Source organism: Pongo abelii, chromosome 9, assembly GCF_028885655.2.
Source record: "Pongo abelii isolate AG06213 chromosome 9, NHGRI_mPonAbe1-v2.0_pri, whole genome shotgun sequence".
NCBI classification, from domain to species: domain Eukaryota; kingdom Metazoa; phylum Chordata; class Mammalia; order Primates; family Hominidae; genus Pongo; species Pongo abelii.
The window spans coordinates 20,312,858-20,333,599 of record NC_071994.2 but is presented as its reverse complement, the minus strand read 5'-3'; the positions used below and the strand labels follow the sequence as shown (position 1 = coordinate 20,333,599).

At 38.5% G+C, this 20,742-nt stretch overlaps 1 protein-coding gene across 10 annotated transcripts in view; it reads right to left on the bottom strand.

Annotated features, from left to right (window-relative positions):
• The window catches only part of CKAP5 (cytoskeleton associated protein 5), a 103,233-nt gene that overhangs the window by 60,494 nt on the left and 21,997 nt on the right, over window positions 1-20,742 (bottom strand). For 8 of the 10 annotated variants that reach the window (XM_054525804.2, XM_024255070.3, XM_063728121.1 and 5 more), the window contains 7 exons: window positions 18,019-18,112; window positions 15,229-15,422; window positions 13,132-13,338; window positions 7,932-8,103; window positions 6,356-6,488; window positions 6,015-6,115; window positions 4,647-4,760 (listed from right to left, as the gene is read on the bottom strand). In XM_054525804.2, the coding sequence (XP_054381779.1) occupies window positions 4,647-4,760; window positions 6,015-6,115; window positions 6,356-6,488; window positions 7,932-8,103; window positions 13,132-13,338; window positions 15,229-15,422; window positions 18,019-18,075 (978 nt within the window). In that variant the 5' untranslated portion in view covers window positions 18,076-18,112. The remainder of the gene's footprint in view (window positions 1-4,646; window positions 4,761-6,014; window positions 6,116-6,355; window positions 6,489-7,931; window positions 8,104-13,131; window positions 13,339-15,228; window positions 15,423-18,018; window positions 18,113-20,742) is intronic. The other 2 variants (XM_054525807.2, XM_063728125.1) reach the window with 1 other exon arrangement.

Here is a 20,742-nt window from a genome sequence, read left to right as displayed (position 1 = left end):
TCTTCCCACCTCAGCCTCCCGAGTAGCTGGGACTAAAGGCACATGTTACTACACCGGCTAATGTTTCTATTTTTTGTAGAAACAGAATTTCTTCATGTTGCCCAGTCTGGTCTTAAACTACTGGGCTCAAGCAATCAGCCCGCCTCGGCCTCCCAAAGTGTTGGGATTACAGATGTGAGCTACTGTACCCAGCCAGATTCTAACAATTAAATAAAGATTAATGTGCTTACAGTCAGGTAGTTAGCAAATGGTAATGCTGTGTGATTCAAACCCAGGTCAATTCTGACTCCAAAGTTTTTGCTCCTTTTATTAAGTAAAGCATGTTTTCCCTCTCAACTTGTGTTAAGTCCACTTTCCTTACGAGAGGATGAGATCAGGGTCCTAATAAACATTTTGTTAAATCGCTAATTACTGTAAGTCTATGGAGAAAAAAATTTTCCATTCATTTCTGTATTGAAATCACTATTGGTATTTATAAACGTTCTGATTATTTTTCCTTACCAAAATACCTCTCAGATATGATTTAGATGCTAGGCTTTATATTTAGCATCTAAATATATATTCTAGGAATGGACATCAAAAACATGTAAGACCTCATTCCAACAAATTCTAGTTCAATGAATCTGGGATGAAATTTGGACATCAGTATTTTTATATGGCTCAAAGGGTGATTTTGTCATATGGGCTCAGTTAAAAAACTATCATTCTATTCCTTTCTTAGGAGAATACCTCTCCCTATCCATTGTTAAACAGTAACCAGTGGGAGCTAGACTCTAGACACTCATGATTTTAATGTATAGTATTGAAGAAGATACTGTGAATCTGTTAAATTTCAAGATTGCAAAGGCTCAAATAAACTTGTAAGTGAGCAATGGACCAGATACCCTAATACAATATCTGCCTGTCACACTCATTGACACATATCCCATAAACAAGTTATTCTCAACTGGGAAATGAGAGTAGGGAAGATGGAGAAGTGTTTATTTTTAAGAAAAGTAACATATGAGGGGGGACTCCATTTCAGAGGCAACAAAAACTCAATGACTTCTGTCTTTTCAGTAATTTCTGTTCTAGACCAGGGAATGGAAGCTTTAGCTCATAATCTCAATATAATTTAAACAATAGGAAATTTTGTACAGTTATAAGTCCTGTCACTTTTCTCATAAATTGAGGCCTACAGTATTAAAACACAAAGTGCTTTAAAGTAATTATCAATTGGTATTTATCTTTAACTAGATATGAAAGCCACTGGTTAATAATAACTAAACAAAAGCACACTGTTGACAGAGGAAAGGAAACAAATTAATGAAACCCATTATGAATTACTGTGTTTAGAAAACTATGATGAATACAAGCAATAATTAAGGGGGGAAAAGCAGAAAGAACAAGTGAAAAAAGATTAATACCACATAGAAGTCTAAAGATTATATAAGAAAGCACTTCGAAAATCCAAATCTTAATGTAAAGATAAATAAATTATATATATATAAAAAACCAAATGCCCATAGGCATAGGCAAATGACAAAATCAAAGAAGCAATGAGCTAGGAGGGAGGCATCTTATAAATAAAAGAACTGTAGGCCGGGCGCAGTGGCTCACACCTGTAATCCCAGCACTTTCGGAGGCTGAGGCAGGCAGATCACTTGAGGACAGGAGTTCAAGACCAACATGATGAAACCGTCTCTACTAAAAATAAAAATTTAAAAAAAAAATTAGCCGGGCATGGTGGCATGCGCCTGTAATCCCAGCTACTCGGGCGGCTGAGGCAGGAGAATTGCTTGAACTCGGGAGATGGAGGTTGCAGTGAGCTGAGATCGTGCCACTGCACTCCAGCCTGGGTGACAGAGCGCAGCTCTGTCTCAAAAATAAATAAATCAATTAAAAATAATAGAAAAAAAAGAACTATAATCTGTGAGAAAAGGAAAGCCCACAGAATATGCTAAATCAGGTGACAACTCAAAACAGTTTAAAAATAATTTCAGGAATATCATAAGAAATTTTAAAGTGAATGCCTTTTTACTACTTTCATTAAAGGAAAAAAATTGAGAAATTAATGGGAATACTTGATTTATACAATACAAAGAAGAGATAATTATGGAGGGAAAAGGATTGATCTGTAATCTATTCTTCAATCTCATCCTCCTTTTTCCATTTCACCATTTCCCCACTTTCGTTATGTTTCTAGGAAGTCAACATAATACAAAGTTTGTGTGTACATATAACTAAAATCAAATACAAAAAATAAAATGTCGGCTGGGCACCGTGGCTCATGCCTGTGATTCCAGCACTTTGGGAGGCCAAGGAGGGTAGATCACCTGAGGTCAGGAGTTCAAGACCAGCCTGGCCAACATGGTGAAACCCCGCCTCTACTAAAAACACAAAAATTAGGTGGGCGTGGTGGCAAGTGCCTATAAATCCCAGCTATTTGGGGGGCTGAGGCAGAAGAATCACTTGAACATGGGAGGCAGAGGTTGCAGTGAGCTGAGATTGTGCCACTGCACTCCAGCCTGGTCAACAATAACGAAACTCCATCTCAAAAAAGAAAATAAAAAAAATAAAATGTCTCTGTCACTACTTAATGCGAAAAGAAAAGAAAATGTCTTGTTTCAGGTTAATTTTTACAACTGAAGTTAACTTTTCATTGTTTTAAATATTTTAGCCACAAAATTCAGTTTCTTTTTGTTTGTGGTCTTTGATTGATTCCCTCCACTCCACCATGTGAAAAGGGAAAGAAGTTTCTACTGCTACCCTAGATCTCTCAGAAATCTATTGTCTGTCTACTCAAATATAAAATCCATGATGCTCTCTCTTTGTATAGTACAGCAAGAGATTATATTTACATTCACAATGCCAATGGAAACCACAGAACTGTCTTTGTGTGAGAAGCTAATATCCTTAGAAAATACATGTAGAAAACACATAATATTAATGATAAGGAAAAAGAAAAGGTTTTCTTTGACACATCAAGAATTCAGCACCAGAGCAATAAGATTTCTAATAATAATCAAATGCTGGAAGAATTGACAGAGAATCTGTAGCTCTCTTCATATGCCACTGGAACCTGACTTTCCCTGTCTCAGTGCCCTCTACTATTCCCCTTCCCATTCTTTCCTCTCAGGTTCCAGGTTGGTAAAACTCTTTTTCCCCTAGGGCAATTCTCTTTTAATTTATTTTACACGAGTGTAACTCTTCAAGATGGAAAATTGATGACTGAACAAAGATTTCACAAATCATATCTCTGCCTCCAAGTCCCACCGAAGGAAAGCCTAGGAAGGTTAACTACTAGAATATAGTTGATCCTTATCATTCACGAATCCATATTTGCAAATTCGCCTACTTGCTAAAACTTGCTTATAATCCCCAAATCAACACTCATGGTACTTTCCTGGTCATTCATAGACAAGTTCAGAGCTGTGAATATTTTGTGTTGTCTATTGTGCACATTCCCAGCTGAGGTAGACAAGATAACACTCTGCCTTCTTGCTTCAGCTCTTACACTATAAACAAGTGTCTTTTTCATGGTTTATTCAGTGCCATGTTTTTGCATTTTTGTGTTTTTTGTTGGTGCTTTTGTTGTTTAAAATGGCCCCTAAGTGTAGTGCTGAAATGCTGTCTAGTATTCGTAAGTGCAAACAGGCTGTGATGTACCTTAGGGAGAAAATACACGCGTTAGGAAAAGCTTCAGTCAGGCATGAGTTACAGTGTTGTCGGCCAAGAGTTCAACGTTAATGAATCAACAACACATATTAAATATGCTATCTCCAAACAGAATAAAACAAAGTTATATAATGATTGATGGAAATGTTGTGACCAAAGGGTTGCAGGATCCTAAACCTGTATTTCTCTTAGAAGCAATGATTCAATATTCACTAATTTAGTGTTCTCAGTGGCTTTACAGAATATAACTACTACAAGTAATGACTTAGATGCGCGTATAATTAAAGATCAACTTCCTCCCCTCACCATTGTAATCCTCTGTAATTTCAGACTGAGGAAGCAAACAAAACAAAATTTTCATTCTTGCTGTATTCAAGAAGATGTTTTCAGAGTTTGTTCTTAAGCACTATAATCATATCCACAGTGTTTGATCTATACTTACAGGTTTCATAAAAAGTTACTACATACAAAATGTCCACCAGCAGCATTCAACTTGCTTGGACCTAAGTAATACCAAAAGATTATTTTCTAGAAATGTTTATCTCTTACTTAGTACTTGCCTGTTTCAGAACTGACCACATATTCCTATACTCTTTACCTTACATACTGATACAATGTAGTGTGCTATCATTTGCTATCTTCATGTTTAATATTTGTCCAATTAAATACAGCTAACTTAAATAGCTCATCCTATAGAACTATAAAACTGGAAAATGCAGTTCTAGATCAGCAACTCTCTTCTCCTAGAGAGTTACAGAAGCTATCAAATAGCATACCTAAAGTCAAAGTGACAAAAAACAAAGATTGAAAATGAAACTAACCCACAACAGTAATTTAAAACAACCCTTTAAAAATGTATGTCTGTAATTCAAATACCATCAGTAATGTTCCTTAAGTGGCAATGTATGTGTAATTAAAAAGATGACTGATGAGAAATTCAAAGGCCTGATTGCTGTTACAATACCAGTACTGCAAGTCCTCATATTTACCTTCTTTAATGCTTTTACTAAATCTGCATAATCGCCAGCTTCCAGTTTGGGGTTTTTTACTAGTACTTCTACAGACTCCAGGGCCTCTTTTCTCTCTTGCCATTTTTTTGCCTCCTGCAAGATACAATATGAATCATTTGTAACAGAAAATAAAAGAGCAGAATAAAAGTCTATTTATTGCACTCTGCTAATTCAAAGATATATAATTTTTTTAAAAAATTATAAAACTGGCCGGGCGCAGTGGCTCACACCTGTAATCCCAGCATTTTGGGAGGCCGAGGCAGGCAAATCATGAGGTCAGGAGATCGAGACCATCCTGGCTAACACGGTGAAACCCCGTCTCTACTAAAAATACAAAAAATTAGCTGGGCGTGGTGGCAGGCGCCTGTAGTCCCAGCTACTTGGGAGGCTGAGGCAGGAGAATGGCATGAACCCAGGAGGCGGAGCTTGCAGTGAGCCGAGATTGTGCCACTGCACTCTAGCCTGGGCGACAGAGCGAGACTCCGTCTCAAAAAAATAGTAATAACAATAAAAAATAAAACTGTGGAGGCAATCAGAACATTTTGTTCATATATATAAATTTTTGTTCATATATAAAAAGTATTTTCATAAGATGTTATGACTAAAGTAATATAATAAACAAATAGAATGCCATAGATGTTTTATTCTCATTTTCTAAGCAAACGTTAGTAAGCAGATGTCAAACAGAAAACATTAATAGAAAGCATTTCTAGCCCACCCATCTCACAGCAGCACAATTACAGGAGAGGAATTTCTACACTGACAACATTAAAAAGACCAGAAAAGAACAATCACATAACCAACAACCCACTACTACAGTGGTGGTTGGGATAAGACTATGTTTCTCAACTGGGGATGATTTTGTCTCCTAGGGAACTTCTGGCAATGTTTGAAGACATTTTTGATTGTCATGACTTAGGGAGATGGTATTACTGACATCTAGTGGATAAAAGCCAGAGATGCTGCTAAACATACAATGCACAGGACAGCTGACAAAAAATGTCAACAATGCTAAGGTCAAGAAACCTTGGGGTAAAGTAGTGGCAGTAGAAATGGAGAAAGGGGAGGAATCTGGAGATCTTTAGAGTTAAAAACCAGAGAGAAAATTAGAAAAAGGAAGTCAAGCATGTTCTGGTTTTATGGCAAGACATGTTTAAAAAAAGTGCTATAATATATATATGTACAAAGTAGTGTGGGAGCAAAGAGGAAGAACCAACTAACTCACTCTACTAGGGAAGATATAGGATGGAAGGGGGTGCACCAGACAAGGGCTCAGCAGAGTATTCTAATTCTATTCAAGTAATTATTTTTCAAGAAATAAATGAAAGAAGTTTAACTATTACTTACAATTTTGTCATAAAAGTCTTTGGGAAGTTTGGAAAGGATTTCTACAGCTTCTAAAAGCTCATAAGCATCTATTTGTGGCACCTCATCACCATCATCACCACCTTTAAGGAAAAAACAACACAAACCTTAAAAATGCTTAGAATTGTTTTACTTACCAGTTATCAGTCCTTTCACAACTCTGATGAAATTTTAATAGAGAAGGGACCAGAGTTATTAAAGCTACATGCAACTTATATTTTATTAAAGGCAATCCTACAAAATATGCCTAATGAACACAGATTCTTGTGGCAGTGCCAGTTCTTGCTAATTTTTGCAGAAACCAGTGTTTAAAATTGGCTTACCTCCTTCAGCATCTCCACCAGCAGACTGTTGTTGTTCCAATTTAGCTTCTAGTTCTTGTTGGGAACGAAGAAATCGAGTAGGTCTAGGAGCACTTGTTGGCAGTTTGACCCATTCTTCTTCTAGTTCTTTCAACTGCAAATATCATATAATATTTAAATAATATCTGCATCTCCACCATTAGTTAACATACTTAATACTTACATTTATTGACATATCAGGACCCCATTTCTTTCTTTTTTTTTTTGGAGACAGAGTCTTACTCTGTCACCCAGGCTGAAGTGCAGTGGCATGATCTTGGCTCACTGCAACCTCCACCTCTTGGGTTCAAGCAATTCTCGTGCCTCAGCCTCTCGAGTGGCTAGGATTACAGGGGTGCACTACCACATCCGGCTAATTTTTGTATTTTTAATAGAGATGAGGTTTCACTATGTTGGCCAGGCTGGTCTTGAACTTCTGACCTCAGGTGATCCTCCTGCCTCAGCCTCCCAAAATGCTGGGATTACAGGTGTAAGCCACCGTGCCTGGCCTCCAATTTCTTATTTATGTGGCTCTACCAGGGCAAACAAGAAAAGATTCATTCATTCATTCATTGAGAGACAGGGTCTCAACTCTTTTGCCCAGGCTGGACAATTTTGGCTCACTGCAGCCTCCACCTCCCCAGGTTCAGGTGATCCTCCCACCTAAGCTTCACAAGTAGCTAGGATTACAGGCTGTGCCACCATGCTTGGCTAATTTTTTTTATTATTTGTAGAGATAGGGTTTGCCATGTTGCCCAGACTGGTCTCGAACTCCTAGGCTCAAGTGGTCTGTCTGCCTGGGCCTGCCAAAGTGCTGGGATTATAAGTGTGAACCACTGCACCAGCGGAAGAAAATATATAATTAAATTATATTTCTTTTACAGCATAAGTCAAACCAACTTGAATTTACTCTAAGGAAGACATATGTCTAAGCACTAAGAAAGAACAGTAAGTCCCACTTTTTAAGACACTCTCATTAGTTCATTAATTCGGATACATTTACATCATCAGAAAAGTCTCCACAACCAATAGTAATAAAAAGCCAGAAAGAATGTACTTCACACAGATAATAAGTTCTGCCACCCAACAGAATTGCAGAGAAAGTTAGCTATGCTCAGAAAAGCTGATTTCAAAATTAAGAATGAAAAATAATAGTAATAATTTTTTTTTTTTTTGAGACGGAGTCTTGCTTTGTCGCCCAGGCCGGACTGCAGTGGCGCTATCTCGGCTCACTGCAAGCTCCGCCTCCCAGGTTCATGCTATTCTCCTGCCTCAGCCTCCTGAGTAGCTGGGATTACAGGCACCCGCCACCGCGCCCGGCTAATTTTTTGTATTTTTAGTAGAGATGGGGTTTCACCGTGTTAGCCAAGATGGTCTCAATCTCCTGACCTCGTGATCTGCCCGCCTCGGCCTCCCAAAGTGCTGGGATTACAGGCATGAGCCACCGCGCCCGGCCCGAAAAATAATTATTTTTAAGGACAGAATATCAACAATGATAGGAAGAAAATATTTTCATATTAACCTTGTGCGAAAGCAACCAGAAAACTTTTTGTCTCACCTGAACAGAGTTTATATTTTGTAATGGGGGTCTCAGAGCATCCCGAATCCATCTGTAAATCTCCACAGCAATTAGTTTGGCTTCATCTCGAACAGCCTTCTCTCGAGACTCAAAGAGTTTTGGCAACACTTTGATAATTGGCTTAAGCAAGATGATTTTGGAACCAAATTCACTACAAGTAAAAAATTGGGAAAAATTTTCAACATGCAATGCGATTAAATAAAGCATTAGTTTTTCTTCATTCAAACATAGTTCCATATTTACATATTAGAAGAATTATGTAAGTTCAGTTTTTTTAAGGCAACAAAAGAAAAGGAACTCATAACCGCTTACCTACTAAGGTGTTGTTCTTCCAAGAATATTATTTAATGTGTAGGGCCCAAAATAATATTACCATTTTAAAACAAACTTTCTAGGTAAGCAGACTAGGAATAATTAAAACCTATAAACGATCAACATGTTTAATACCCTTTTTTTTTTTTTCTTTTTCAGATGGCATTTTGCTCTTGTTGCTCAGGCTAGAGTGGTATGGTGTGATTGCGGCTCACTGCAACCTCTGCCTCCCGAGTTCAGGTGATTCTCGTGTCTCAGTCTCCCAAGTAGCTGGGATTACAGGTATGCGCCACCACGCCCAGCTAATTTTTGTATTTTTAGTAAAGACGGGGTTTCACTAGGTTGGCCAGGCTGGTCTCAAACTCCTGACCTCAGGTGATCCACCCGCCTCAGCCTCCTAAAGTGCTGGGATTACAGGTGTGAGCCACCACGCCCAGCCTAATACCTCAAATATATATGTATATACATATATAAAAGCTTACAAATATAAACTAGTTTATAAATATTTAGATGAATGAAATCAACTCTTAATAAACCTTTAATAGCTCCTATAATTAAAGTGATTCATTTACCTAGATAGATCACAAATCCTGGCAGTATTTTATTCCTGACTTTGTGGCTATCACACTATAACTCTGGGCATCTTAAATCTTTCTTTGCTTCAGTTTTCTATGGGGAAAATGTTGCATTTTGACTTCTTTCAAAAAGCATATTTGGCCAGGCGCAGTGGCTCACACCTGTAATCCCAGCACTTTGGGAGGCTGAGGCAGGTAGATCACCTGGGGTCAGAAGTTCAAGGCCAGCCTGGCCAACATGGTGAAACCCTGTCTCTACAAAAATACAAAAATTAGCTAGGCATGATAGTAGGCACCTGTAATCCCAGCTACTTGGGAGACTGAGGTGGAAGAATCGCTTGAACCCGGGAGGCAGAGGTTGCAGTGAGCCGAGATCGCACCACTGCACTCCAGCCTGGGCAACAGAGCAAGGCTCCATCTCAAAAAATAAAAAATAAAAAAAAGTGTATTTAACCTTACATATCTGTCATAGATTACATTTTCAAGTTCCCAACTGGCCAATTTTAGCTATCTAATATCACTACTAACATTTGTGAGTATCAGATTCTGGAGCAGGAGAGATTTATTTATGAAAGAACACTGAAATTCTGTATAAGTAGTAGGACCCAAATTATTATTTATCTATTATCTAATGTGCACAAATTTATCTCATGTGAGCAAATGCAACAAAATTATTCATTGATAGCTACTAGTGTCCTCCAACAATTTTTTTCTGGGTTTTTGTTTTTAATTTTTTGGAGACAGGGTCTCACTATGTCATCCAGGCTGGAATGCAGTGGCATGATCACAGTTCACTGCAGCCTCGACCTTCCCTGCTCAAGCTATTCTCCAGACTCAGTCCCCCAAGCAGCTGAGACTACAGAGGTGCACCACCATGCCCGGCTAATTTTTTTTTTGTATTTTTTGTAGAGATGGAGTTTCTCCTTGTTGCCCAGGCTGGTCTTGAACTCCTGGGCTCAGGCAATCTGCCTACCTCAGCCTCCCAACCCAAAGTGCTGGGACAATACAGGCATGAGCCACCACTCCTGGCCTTAATTATTATTATTATTTTTGAGATAGTGTCTCACTCTGTTAACCAGGCTGGAGTACAGTGGCACAATCATAGCTCACAGCAGCCTTACCTCCTGGGCTCAAGTAATCTTCCTGCCTCCTGAATAGGTGGGACTACAGGCACAATAAAAAAAGAATTTTTAATAAGATACCTGGCTATGTGATATAGTTCAAGTACAAATATCATGAGAATAACCTACATAATCTCCAAGATTTCTTTTAAAATGCCTTTATATTATTAAAAAAATAACATTTTAACTTGGCTCAGCTGACCTTTAAGATTAAACAAAAAATAAGAAAGTATAGTGGCAATAAACCATTTTGTTTTAGGGATATTTAACATGGTGCCTGAAGAACCTAACATTTGAGATTTCTTAAATCTTCCTATATATTATTACTGTTTCATCTGAATCTTTTTTCTCTATCCTGGCCTCCTTCTGTAAGAAAAAAAAGATGGAGCAAGTCCACATGGAAAATAGACACCTTAATAAAATAAAACCTAATTTTGATACTAAACATATTACTATAGAAAACACAAAAGGGTACTAGAAACCTGTTTTAGGTACCACAAATGTTTCTGGTCACCTGAAGCTCTCACTAACAAAGCTTTAGCAAGCTCTGGAACCCAGGATCAAGCAGTTTGGCCTCAAGGTTCTTGAGGGTCCCAGAGAGCTACCTAGTTAAACTATAGATTCTGAAATGCTTTAGGACAAATAAAGAACCACACAGGGATGGGACTACGTAACAACATCTATGAAGAAAACATGAGATATACCTAACTTGTTATTTTCCTACCCTTATTCTCCCAGTTTAGCTAAAAAATGAAATAACCAGAGTACACAGCACTCCAGATAGAAACTTGTAATTTTAAGGTAGAAAATTATAGGCCAGGTGCGGTTGCTCACGTCTGTAATCCCAGCACTTTGGGAGGCCGAGGTGGGATCACTTGATGCCAGGAGTTCCAGACCAGCCTGACCAACATGGTGAAACCCCATCTCTATTAAAAAAAAAAAAAAAATTAGCTGGACGTGGTGGTGCTCCTCACCTGTAGTCCCAGCTACTCAGGAGGCTTGAGGCATGAGAATCGCTTGAACGCCGGGGCGGAGGTTGCAGTGAGCTGGGATCATACCACTGCACTCCAGTCTGGGTGACAAAGCGAGACCTTGTCTCAAAAAAAAAAAAAAAAAAAAACCCAAAGATTACAGTATTTTTTTAAATTTAGACATCACTGAGGACACAAAAGATTTATTGATATAAGCATAGTTCTGATAACTAAGACAAGTCACTAAATTTCTAAGACAATAGAATGAGCATACTGTTTACTACTCAGAAAAACATCTGTTTGCTATATCGTAATAGGCTAGAAACAAGGAAACTTCACTCACGTAAGAATCTAAGCAAGTCAAATTTTATAAAAGTACATTATGAAAAAAAGCAAAAAACAATATTAAAGACCTGTAAATCAAAGATCATTCAACAAAATTCAAGAGTTTTTATACTTTCACAGAAGATAAACACCAAAGGAAACATTTTTCTCCAAGATGTAGGTCATACACGAAATCATGAGAGGTGAGGTGGATGATCTTCATTCCGTGAGGATTTCACTACAGCTGCTTTCTAAAATATCTCATATAGACAGTACTTGGGGACAGGATATCAGATTAGAAGAACTGCCAAATCTGAACAAACTAGTGATCTGTCTAATTCAGATTTCCATAGCAAATTACAGCCACTTGTTCCTGAAAGATCCTATTCATGAAAAATTTCATGGCCAAACAAGAAAGTCTAGGGTTGAAAATAACTTACTACATAAGAGCAAAAGTTACTTTTCTATTTGCTTTCACTGTGCTTCTCTTTAAAGGCATATAGCATTTGCTTCTATTTTACTAAAAAGGCATCTAAATAAAGGTTTGCTTTAGTCCGCAAACTATATCTTTAGCCAACATCTCAAAGTATAGATTTCGAAAGTCTATACTTAAGATAGCAAGAGAAAAAGAGCTGCTTAAATACCCTGAGGAGTAGTTTTCCACCAAAAGGCCGGTACTTTTCTTTTCAGTGCTTTTCCACCAAAAGGCCAATTTTTGAAATGTATTTATTTATTTATTTTTGAGACAGAGTCTTGCTCTGTCGCCCAGGCTGCAGTGCAGTGGCATGATCTTGGGTCACTGCAACCTCTGCCTCCCAAGTTCAAGCGATTCTCTTGCCTCAGCCTTCCGAGTAGCTGGAATTACAGGCATGCGCCACCATGCCCAGCTAATTTTTTTGTATTTTTAGTACAGACATGTTTCACCACATTGGCCAGGCTGGTCTCAAACTCCTGACCTTGTGATCTGCCTGCCTCGGCCTCCCAAAGTGCTGGCATTATAGGAGTGAGCCACTGAGCCTGGCCATATTTATTTAAAGAGACAGGGTCTTGCTCTCTCACCCAGGCTGAATTGCAGTGGCACAATCATAGCTCAGTGCAGCCTAGAACTTCTAGACTCAAGGAATCCTCCCCACCTCAGCTTCTTTTTTATAGTGGCAAGGGTCTTGCCATCTTGCCCAGGCTGGTCTTAAACTCCTGGCCCCAAGTGATCCTCCTAACTCAGCCTTCCAAAGTGCTGGGATTACAGGCATGAGCCACTGCCCCCAACTGAAAAGCCCAATTCTTAATCTGATAACAGGTCAGAAATCTCTATTCATCTTCATTAGAAAGGGATTCAGATAAAATAACTACACAACACACTTGAAGGCTAAAATAAGTCAACATGAAGTGCCACACTTGGGGAATGACTTTCCTTATTCAGGTCACTTGCTTGTTTTGGCATGTCAAGTCAAATTCTGCAGTTTCCATTTCTGTTTAAACCTGGAATCCAAACTCAATTGAGATTCTCTAGTTCAGGGGTTCCTAATCCCTGGGCTGTGGCCTGTACAGTGGCCAGTACAGTGGCCTGTTAGGAACCAGGCGCAGAGCAGGAGGTGAACAGCTGCCAAGCGAGAATTACCACCTGAGCTCTGCCTCCTGCCAGATCAGCAGGGCATTAAGGTTCTCATATGAGTGCAAACCCTACTGTGAACTGCACACGTGAGGGATCTAGAGTGTACACTCCTTATGAGGTGCAACTGTTTCATCTCAAAACGACCCCCCATCCCCCCAACACACAATTCTTCCATGGAAAAATTGTCTTCCATGAAACTGGTCCCTGGTGCCAAAAAGGTTGGGGACTGCTGCTCTAGTTAACAAAGCTAAAACAAAGTCTTACCTTAAGGCTTTCCTCAGTGTCTCTATACAGGCCACTATGATCTTGGGATTCTTATTGTCCAAGCCTTTCAGGAGCTCTTCTTGCACAGCCTCTCCTTTCTCAATCTCTATGTACATAAGACAGATCTCTATGCCCAGCTCCTTGGCTTTGGCTTTAGGTTGATTGAACACCTTACTTACAACACCTGACACAACTTCTCCTGTGGTTCTGTAACATATTATAAAGAACAAAAACCCCACTTAAGTAGTAAGAATTGGAAAAAGGTCATGGAAAAGGGGTGTACAAGTAATTTTACAAATGCTAGAAATACAGTAAATGAGTCTTTAATTTTTAAATTTATGTTCAAGAATATTTTAAAAACTTACGTTAACCATAAAATTTTAAGACATGTCATAGCAGACACAGTAAGTTTATAAATGTAGAAAATTCAAACAAAACAGTAAAGATCCCTTGAAATCCCACCACCCAGAGAAAACTACTTTCAACTTTTTGATATCCCTCCTTCCAGACCTTTCTCTAAGTGTGTGTGTATATGGACATACAAATATACTTTACAAAAGTAGGGTTACAGAATGCTTGCTTTTAATTTTTTTTTTTAAAGAGACAGGGTTGGTCGGGTGTGGTGGCTCATGCCTGTAATCCCAGCACTTTGGGAGGCTGAGGCGGGTGGATCACCTGAGGTCAGGAGTTCAAGACCAGCCTGACCAAAATGGAGAAACCTCGTCTCTACTAAAAATACAAAATTACCCAGGTGTGGTGGCACATGCCTGTAATCCCAGCTACTCAGGAGGCTGAGGCAGGAGAATCACTTGAACCTGGGAGGTGGAGGTTGTGGTGAGCCAAGATTGTGCCATTGCACTCTAGCCAGGGCAACAAGTGCGAAACTCTGTATCAAAAAAAAAAAAAAAAAAAAAAAAAGAGAGACAGGGTCTTGTGCTGTCACCCAGTTGGAGTGCAGTGGTGGGATTATAGCTCACTGTGACCTCAAACTCCTGGGCTCAAGCGATCTTCCTGCCTCAGCCTCCTGAGTAGCTAGGACTACAGGCACATGCCACTGCATCTGGGCAAAAAATTTTTTTAAGTCGTTTTAAACACTTCCTAGGAAAAGAGAATTTCTTCACAGAGGGAATGCATATGCACCTTTAATAACAAAAGACTACTCTTGACTCCTTGATAAGACTTTACAATAACTTTACTGCTTTGAATCTCTTCTAAATGAAATGAAACCTACACTACTGGGAATTAGAAGAACTGAGTGGGTTGAGATTACATGCAGCATTTATCAAAAAACAGCTTCTGGTATCAGAAGAGAAATTAAAAAGTGATAGTGTTACTAATGGTAAAGGAAACCCAGTGATGCCAGTTAACCAAATTGTCAAATTAATGATGATCTTTATAGGTATAATCTTTGAAGTCAAGTATACATTTCTTGTGCAATGAAGTCAAGTGTTTCAAATTTTTTTTTTTGTATGGAGGGTTCCTTTCAATGACATAGAGACTAGAGTTAGAAAAATCAGGTCTATGAGGTATGGGATAGTAGGATGACTAGAAATCTGTCATTCACAGATCAAGTTAAACAGGCCAGGAGTCACTGAGGTTGTTTAGTAAGCATTACCTCCCCCAAGAAATAAAAATGCCTAACGAACAAAGGGAGAAAGACGTGATTCTAACATCACCTATCTAACAACCCTTGTAAAAAATTTAGTTTTCTATAATGCCCAAATGTCTTCAGTGAAATTCTGATAATTCCTTTACTGACAATCTCTCAGTTTCTTTTTGAAGTTACTAAAGACTCTTCCTTTTAGTTTAGAATAATTCCCATACAAAAAGCTTAAAAGGAAAACCACTTGGTCATCAAACCTTAAGGTAAACCCTCAAAATATTATTTCTAATTTACTCCTCTACAGATCTCATGTACCATTTAGATTTCTGAGAATAAAGACTGAATGAAAAACAAGTATCAAGAAACTATGAAAGTAAGAAAATTCATCTATTCTAAAACTGCTAATAACTAAGGACAGTGATCTACAAACATACATAATCTATGTAACACCAAACAGGGGCTTTTATCAGTAAAGTTGGAAAGAAAGTACTTACTTTCCTGCTACATGGGCATTTTCAACATAAACAAGTGCAGCTTCTAATCCTTTCAATTGAACCACTGCATTGGAATCAGTGACAAATTTTTTGATCAATCCTAAAAATTTGGACCATTCTGGGCTCTTTTCATCCTTTATTTTCTGGAAGATCTTCAGGGCCTCTTCATACCCACTTAACCTTGCTTTCCACAGCTAAAAGAAAAGTAGTATTTTGAAACAAAACATAATTTAATGATATTATCATCTACTGTTAATTTAGGGGGGAGGGTGTGAGAGTAGAAATGAATACCCTATGTCAGGTAATGTAAACAAAGGACCCCATGACAGGAAACGAAAAAAGTTTAAGAAATTGGCAGTTTTCAAAAAAGATTAGCTAATAAACTTCTTACAAGTGTTTAGTGTTTATGATACTCTGCCATTCATAATAGGCCATTATAAATGAATCTCACACTGTATTTAAGATTTATTACTTCTTTATAATATTGTATTAAAGATGTGATAACTCAAACATGAGAAATCACTCTGATGAAACTGCCCCATCTCCAAAGTATATGCTGTTTTTTGGTTCTATTTTTGTATAATCATTAGGTAGTTTTATATTACACTGTATATTAATTTCAGCTAGTAGATTTCGGACATTTTTACTGAGGTATTCTTTTTTCATTAATTTATTCAACAGGTGTTTAATAAATAAAAATCAATTCAGCTCTGGCCCTTGTGGAGCTTACACTCCAGCAGGAGGAGACATTAAGCTATAATACAAATAACAAAGCATTAAGTACTACAAAGGAGAAGCAACTTGGTGCTATGAAAGTATATATTATAAAAGGCTTTGTCTTAGTGTTAAGAAAAAATTTCCTCAGAAATGGTAATTGAGCTGAGCCCTGAAAGATAAATAGGAACAAATCAGGAAAGAGTGGCAAAAGGGGAGAAAGAACATTCCAGAAGGAATAGTATACTCCAAGGCCCTATGGCAGCAGGGAATATGGTATTTCCCACTCCTATAAAGAAAGAGAAGGGGAGCATGGTACAAAATAAGCTGGAGGATTGGAAAAGGCCAGATCATGCAGGACTATGAAGGCCAAATAAAAGATTACACTCATTATTCTAAGAGCAATGGGAAAGCAATGAAATGATTTGGGGGCAGTTAAATGAGAAGTTAGTTTGTGGGATGATCGAATTTGCATTTACTGTGTTAAGCATTAGTCAAGAATTAGATGTTTGTCCTCAACACTATTAGATCAAAGAGACAGAAGGATCAACATATGATTGAAAAACAGAAATAATTTACATGTTATTTGTTTAAATGAAAATGTAATTTGGGGCAGGTGCTATGCTCACAGAAAAAACTGTTCCTTCTAAGGAAGGACTGCTGCCTAACCCACTATAAGATGCATTCGTTAGGAAGAAGGCATTACCTATTCTGCAACATTAGAGTGAAATATAACATAAATTAACATCATAGTTGAACATTTACTAACCAATTTAAACCAGATTTATTTTTTTATTTTTTAAAATTGGGCAACATCTCATTCTATAAAGTAGAATGAGTGTTCCCTAAACAGATTTAACATCTCTATGCTTTAAGTTTCAAAAACACACAATAAATGCTCAAAAAATGGGAAAAAAAAGTACCAAATCACACGAGACTGAAAAACTCTTAGCACATATTAACCGATCAAAAATCGGAAAGTCCAAGACTTCTCTATATTCTTTGCCCCTTTCAGTGAGAATATACAATATCTACCAAAAAAGGCATTATAAATAGTTAACGATTCTAAATAAGTTCCAAAATTCTCCCCCAAATTTTTGTTGCAATTTAATGTACTACATACCAACAATTTCTATGCAAATTAGAATAAAAACCAACTAGCTCACTTTTAATCTGGCCTTATCTGAAGAGCTACATGTTGATTTTTGATACAGTATTCAGCCTTGGCTAATTTATTATATAGGATGAAGGAGTGGTTCTGTGGAGGATATAGGGACCATGGCTCCAAATTTCTACTCTACATAGATAGAACTGTATGTATACAACTGTGTATGTTAGTATATTTTATTCAGTATTTTTAGTAATCAACAACCATAAATCTTGAATACTCAGATTCAAAACAAACTTTAAAAGTACTGTCAAGAACATAAAGTGGTAAACCTGAGGACTTGGAGTAGAATAAATTTACAAGAAATGAAATTCTAAAATCTACCAGATGGTAGATGTTTGTTTAAAATGAGTAAAAATGAAAGAAACTAGAGGTATAGTTGGGGAAAAAAATAAGATAATCTGAAAGGATGCCCGCCAAATAATGACATGATGTGATAAATTGTATCTTACTAGCATAAACTAGAAAATAAAGATGGGTAGATTCTGAGGGTAAATATTGGAATGCAGATCATATAGATCAGAGAACCTAAAAAATGCTGGATTTCTAAGGCCAAATTCAGAACACATCTCCAAAGAAGAGTCTCTATATAATAAAATATTAGTAAGTACTTAGGTACCAGAAGTACTGTATATAGAAGGAGATGAAAAAACTAGCCAGTTACTTTTTATAGATACCACTTACTTTTCACTTCACTAATATCTTTTCTTTGAATTCTTTCCAGAGACAAAAAAATTTTTAGTTGAGCTAGAGAAACCTATTTTCAATGAGAAAAAATAACATATCTAACAAGGCATCAGTATTTTTGAAACTGCCAATGTTTTCACACACTTCTAAGTAAGATGATAGTATAACTGCTGACAAAACAAGCCAACGACACTGAAAATCGAATTCCAGAAGAATCTTACCTTGTGTTCACATTTCTGATCAACTGGCAGTTTCAACCACTCACTGTCATCTCCCATTGTGCTTCCAGGTTTTCCTTAGAATTAAGAGTATTTCCTGGTCAGATAAAGGTAGAAACCTGCTTAGCAATCAGGCAGTCTCTTAAGACAAAAATAACTTTTCTGAGATTATTATTTTATCATTCATGCAACAACAAGAGTAAAAATCCCATTCTTTGGTCAGATCCCCACTTAATTCAATTAACAGGACTTTTTTTTTTGAGACGGAGTCTCGCTCTGTCACCCAGGCTGGAGTGCAGTGGCGCGATCTCCGCTCACTGCAAGCTCCGCCTCCTGGGCTGATGCCATTCTCCTGCCTCAGCCTCCCCAGTAGCTGGGACTACAGGCACCCGCCACCACGCCCGGCTAATTTTTTTGTATTTTTAGTAGAGACAGGGCTTCACCATGTTAGCCAGGACGGTCTCGATCCTGACCTCGTGATCCACCCACCTCGGCCTCCCAAAGTGCTGGGATTACAGGCGTGAGCCACCGCGCCCGGCCAATAGAATTTTTTTTTAAAGTCACTCAAAAGACAGGACACGGTGGTGGCTCATGCCTGTAATCCCAGCACTTTGGGAGGCTGAGGCGGGCAGATCACTTGAGATCAGGAGTTCAAGACCAGTCTGGTCAACATGGTGAAATCTCGTCTCAACTGAAAATACAAAAATTAGCTGGGTGTGGTGGTGCAGGCCTGTAGTCCCGGCTACTCGGGAGTCTGAGACAGGAGAATCGCTTGAACCCGGGAGGAGGAGGTTGCAGTGAGCCAAGATTGTCCCACTGCATTCCAGCCTGGGCGACAGTGAGACTCCATCTCGAAAAAATAAAGTCACTCAAAAAATATAAATATAAATATATTCCAGTCTGGGCAACATGGTGAAACCCCGTCTATACTAAAAATACAAAAATTAGCCAGGGTAGTGCTGTGTGCCTGTAGTCCCAGCTACTCAGGAAGCTGAGGTGGGAGGACTGCTTGAGCCCAAGAGACAGAAGTTGCAGTGAGCTGTGATCATGCCACTACACTCCAGCATGGGCAACAGAGCAAGACCCTGTCTCAAAAAAACCAAAAATTTGTTTTCTAAAAAATGATGCTTTTATATTTTCCCAAATGAGAACTTCTTAGATATAAAACAACGCTAGAATAAAACTGAACTGCTGAGCTAACTGGCCTTTTAAAAGGCCAAGAAAAAAGTTTTGGAAAAAGTCATACTTTCACCTACAATTACTTATAGAAAATAATCAATATGGGGGGTCGGGTGCGGTGGCTGACGCCTGTAATCCCAGCACTCTGGGAGGCTGAGGCGGGCGGATCACGAAGTCAGGATCGAGACCATCCTGCTAACACGGTGAAATCCCATCTCTACTAAAAACACAAAAAATTAGCCGGGCGTGGTGGCTGGCGCCTGCAGTCCCAGCCCCTCTAGAGGCTGAGGCAGGAGAATGGCGTGAACCCGAGAGGCGGAGCTTGCAGTGAGCCGAGATCGCACTGCACTCCAGCCTGGGCAACAGACTCCGTCTCAAAAAAAAAAAAAAGAAAGAAAATAATCAATATGTAAAAATGTTGATGCTGCCAAGCTCCCTAATTCTAGCAAACATGACTAGTCAATGTTTATATAAACGAGTACAAAATTAAATCCCTGAATGAACCTTTATATATATTCTTTATGTAAACCATGTTTTTAAGTGAGGCTTAAAGTCAACATCCTTTTAATAACTTTATGCTACCTATCTTCTTTTTTTTGAGACAGCGTCTCGCTCTGTCGTCCAGGCTGGAGTGGAGTGAACACGATTTTGGCTCGCTGCAACCTCCACCTCCTGGGCTCAAGCGATCCTTCCACCTCTGCCTCCTGAGTAGCTAGGAGTTGCTGTGACTGCAGGTGTGCACCACCATGCTCCGCTAATTTTGAAATTTTTTGTAGAGACAAGGTCTCGTTATATTGCCCAGACTGGTCTTGAACTCCTGGGCTCAAGTGATCCCACTGATCGTGAGCCACTGCACCCACCCCTATGCTCTCTATCTAGACAACACCTTTTTCTTATTATAAAAGTAATATGTGTAAACTACAGAAAATTTAGTAACTACAGAAAAACATCTAAGTATTAAAACACAATTTCACCATCACCTAATAACCATGATGAACACTAAAGTACGTATCCACTTGACTCCTTCCAGTTTTTTTTCAATACACATGTAGTATATAAATCATATGAAAAAGACAGGCATAATCCCCTTGTAACATTTTTGTTATATGATCACAAACATTTTCCCAGATTTGAGAATACGATGTTTAAAGTCTACATAGCACTCCATTTTACAAATGTACCATAATTACCAACCCTACCATTGGACATTTAAATTGTTTCCAATTTTTCTTTTTCATTTTTGAGACAGGGTCTCACTCTGTCACCCAGGCTGGAGTGCAGTGGTGTGATCACAGCTCACTGCAACCTTGACGTCCTGGGCTCAAGTGATCCTCCCAACCTCTGCCTCCTGGGTTCAAGTGATTCTTCTGCCTTAGCCTCCCAAGGAGCTGGGACTACAGGCGCATGTCACCATGCCCAACTAATTTTTTAGTTTTTTGTAGAGATGGGGTCTCACTATGTTGCCCAGGCTGGCTGATTTTTCAATATTATTAATAACATAGAAGAGGTCCTCCTTAATTCTCCATCCCTAGTTCTGGCCTGACATAA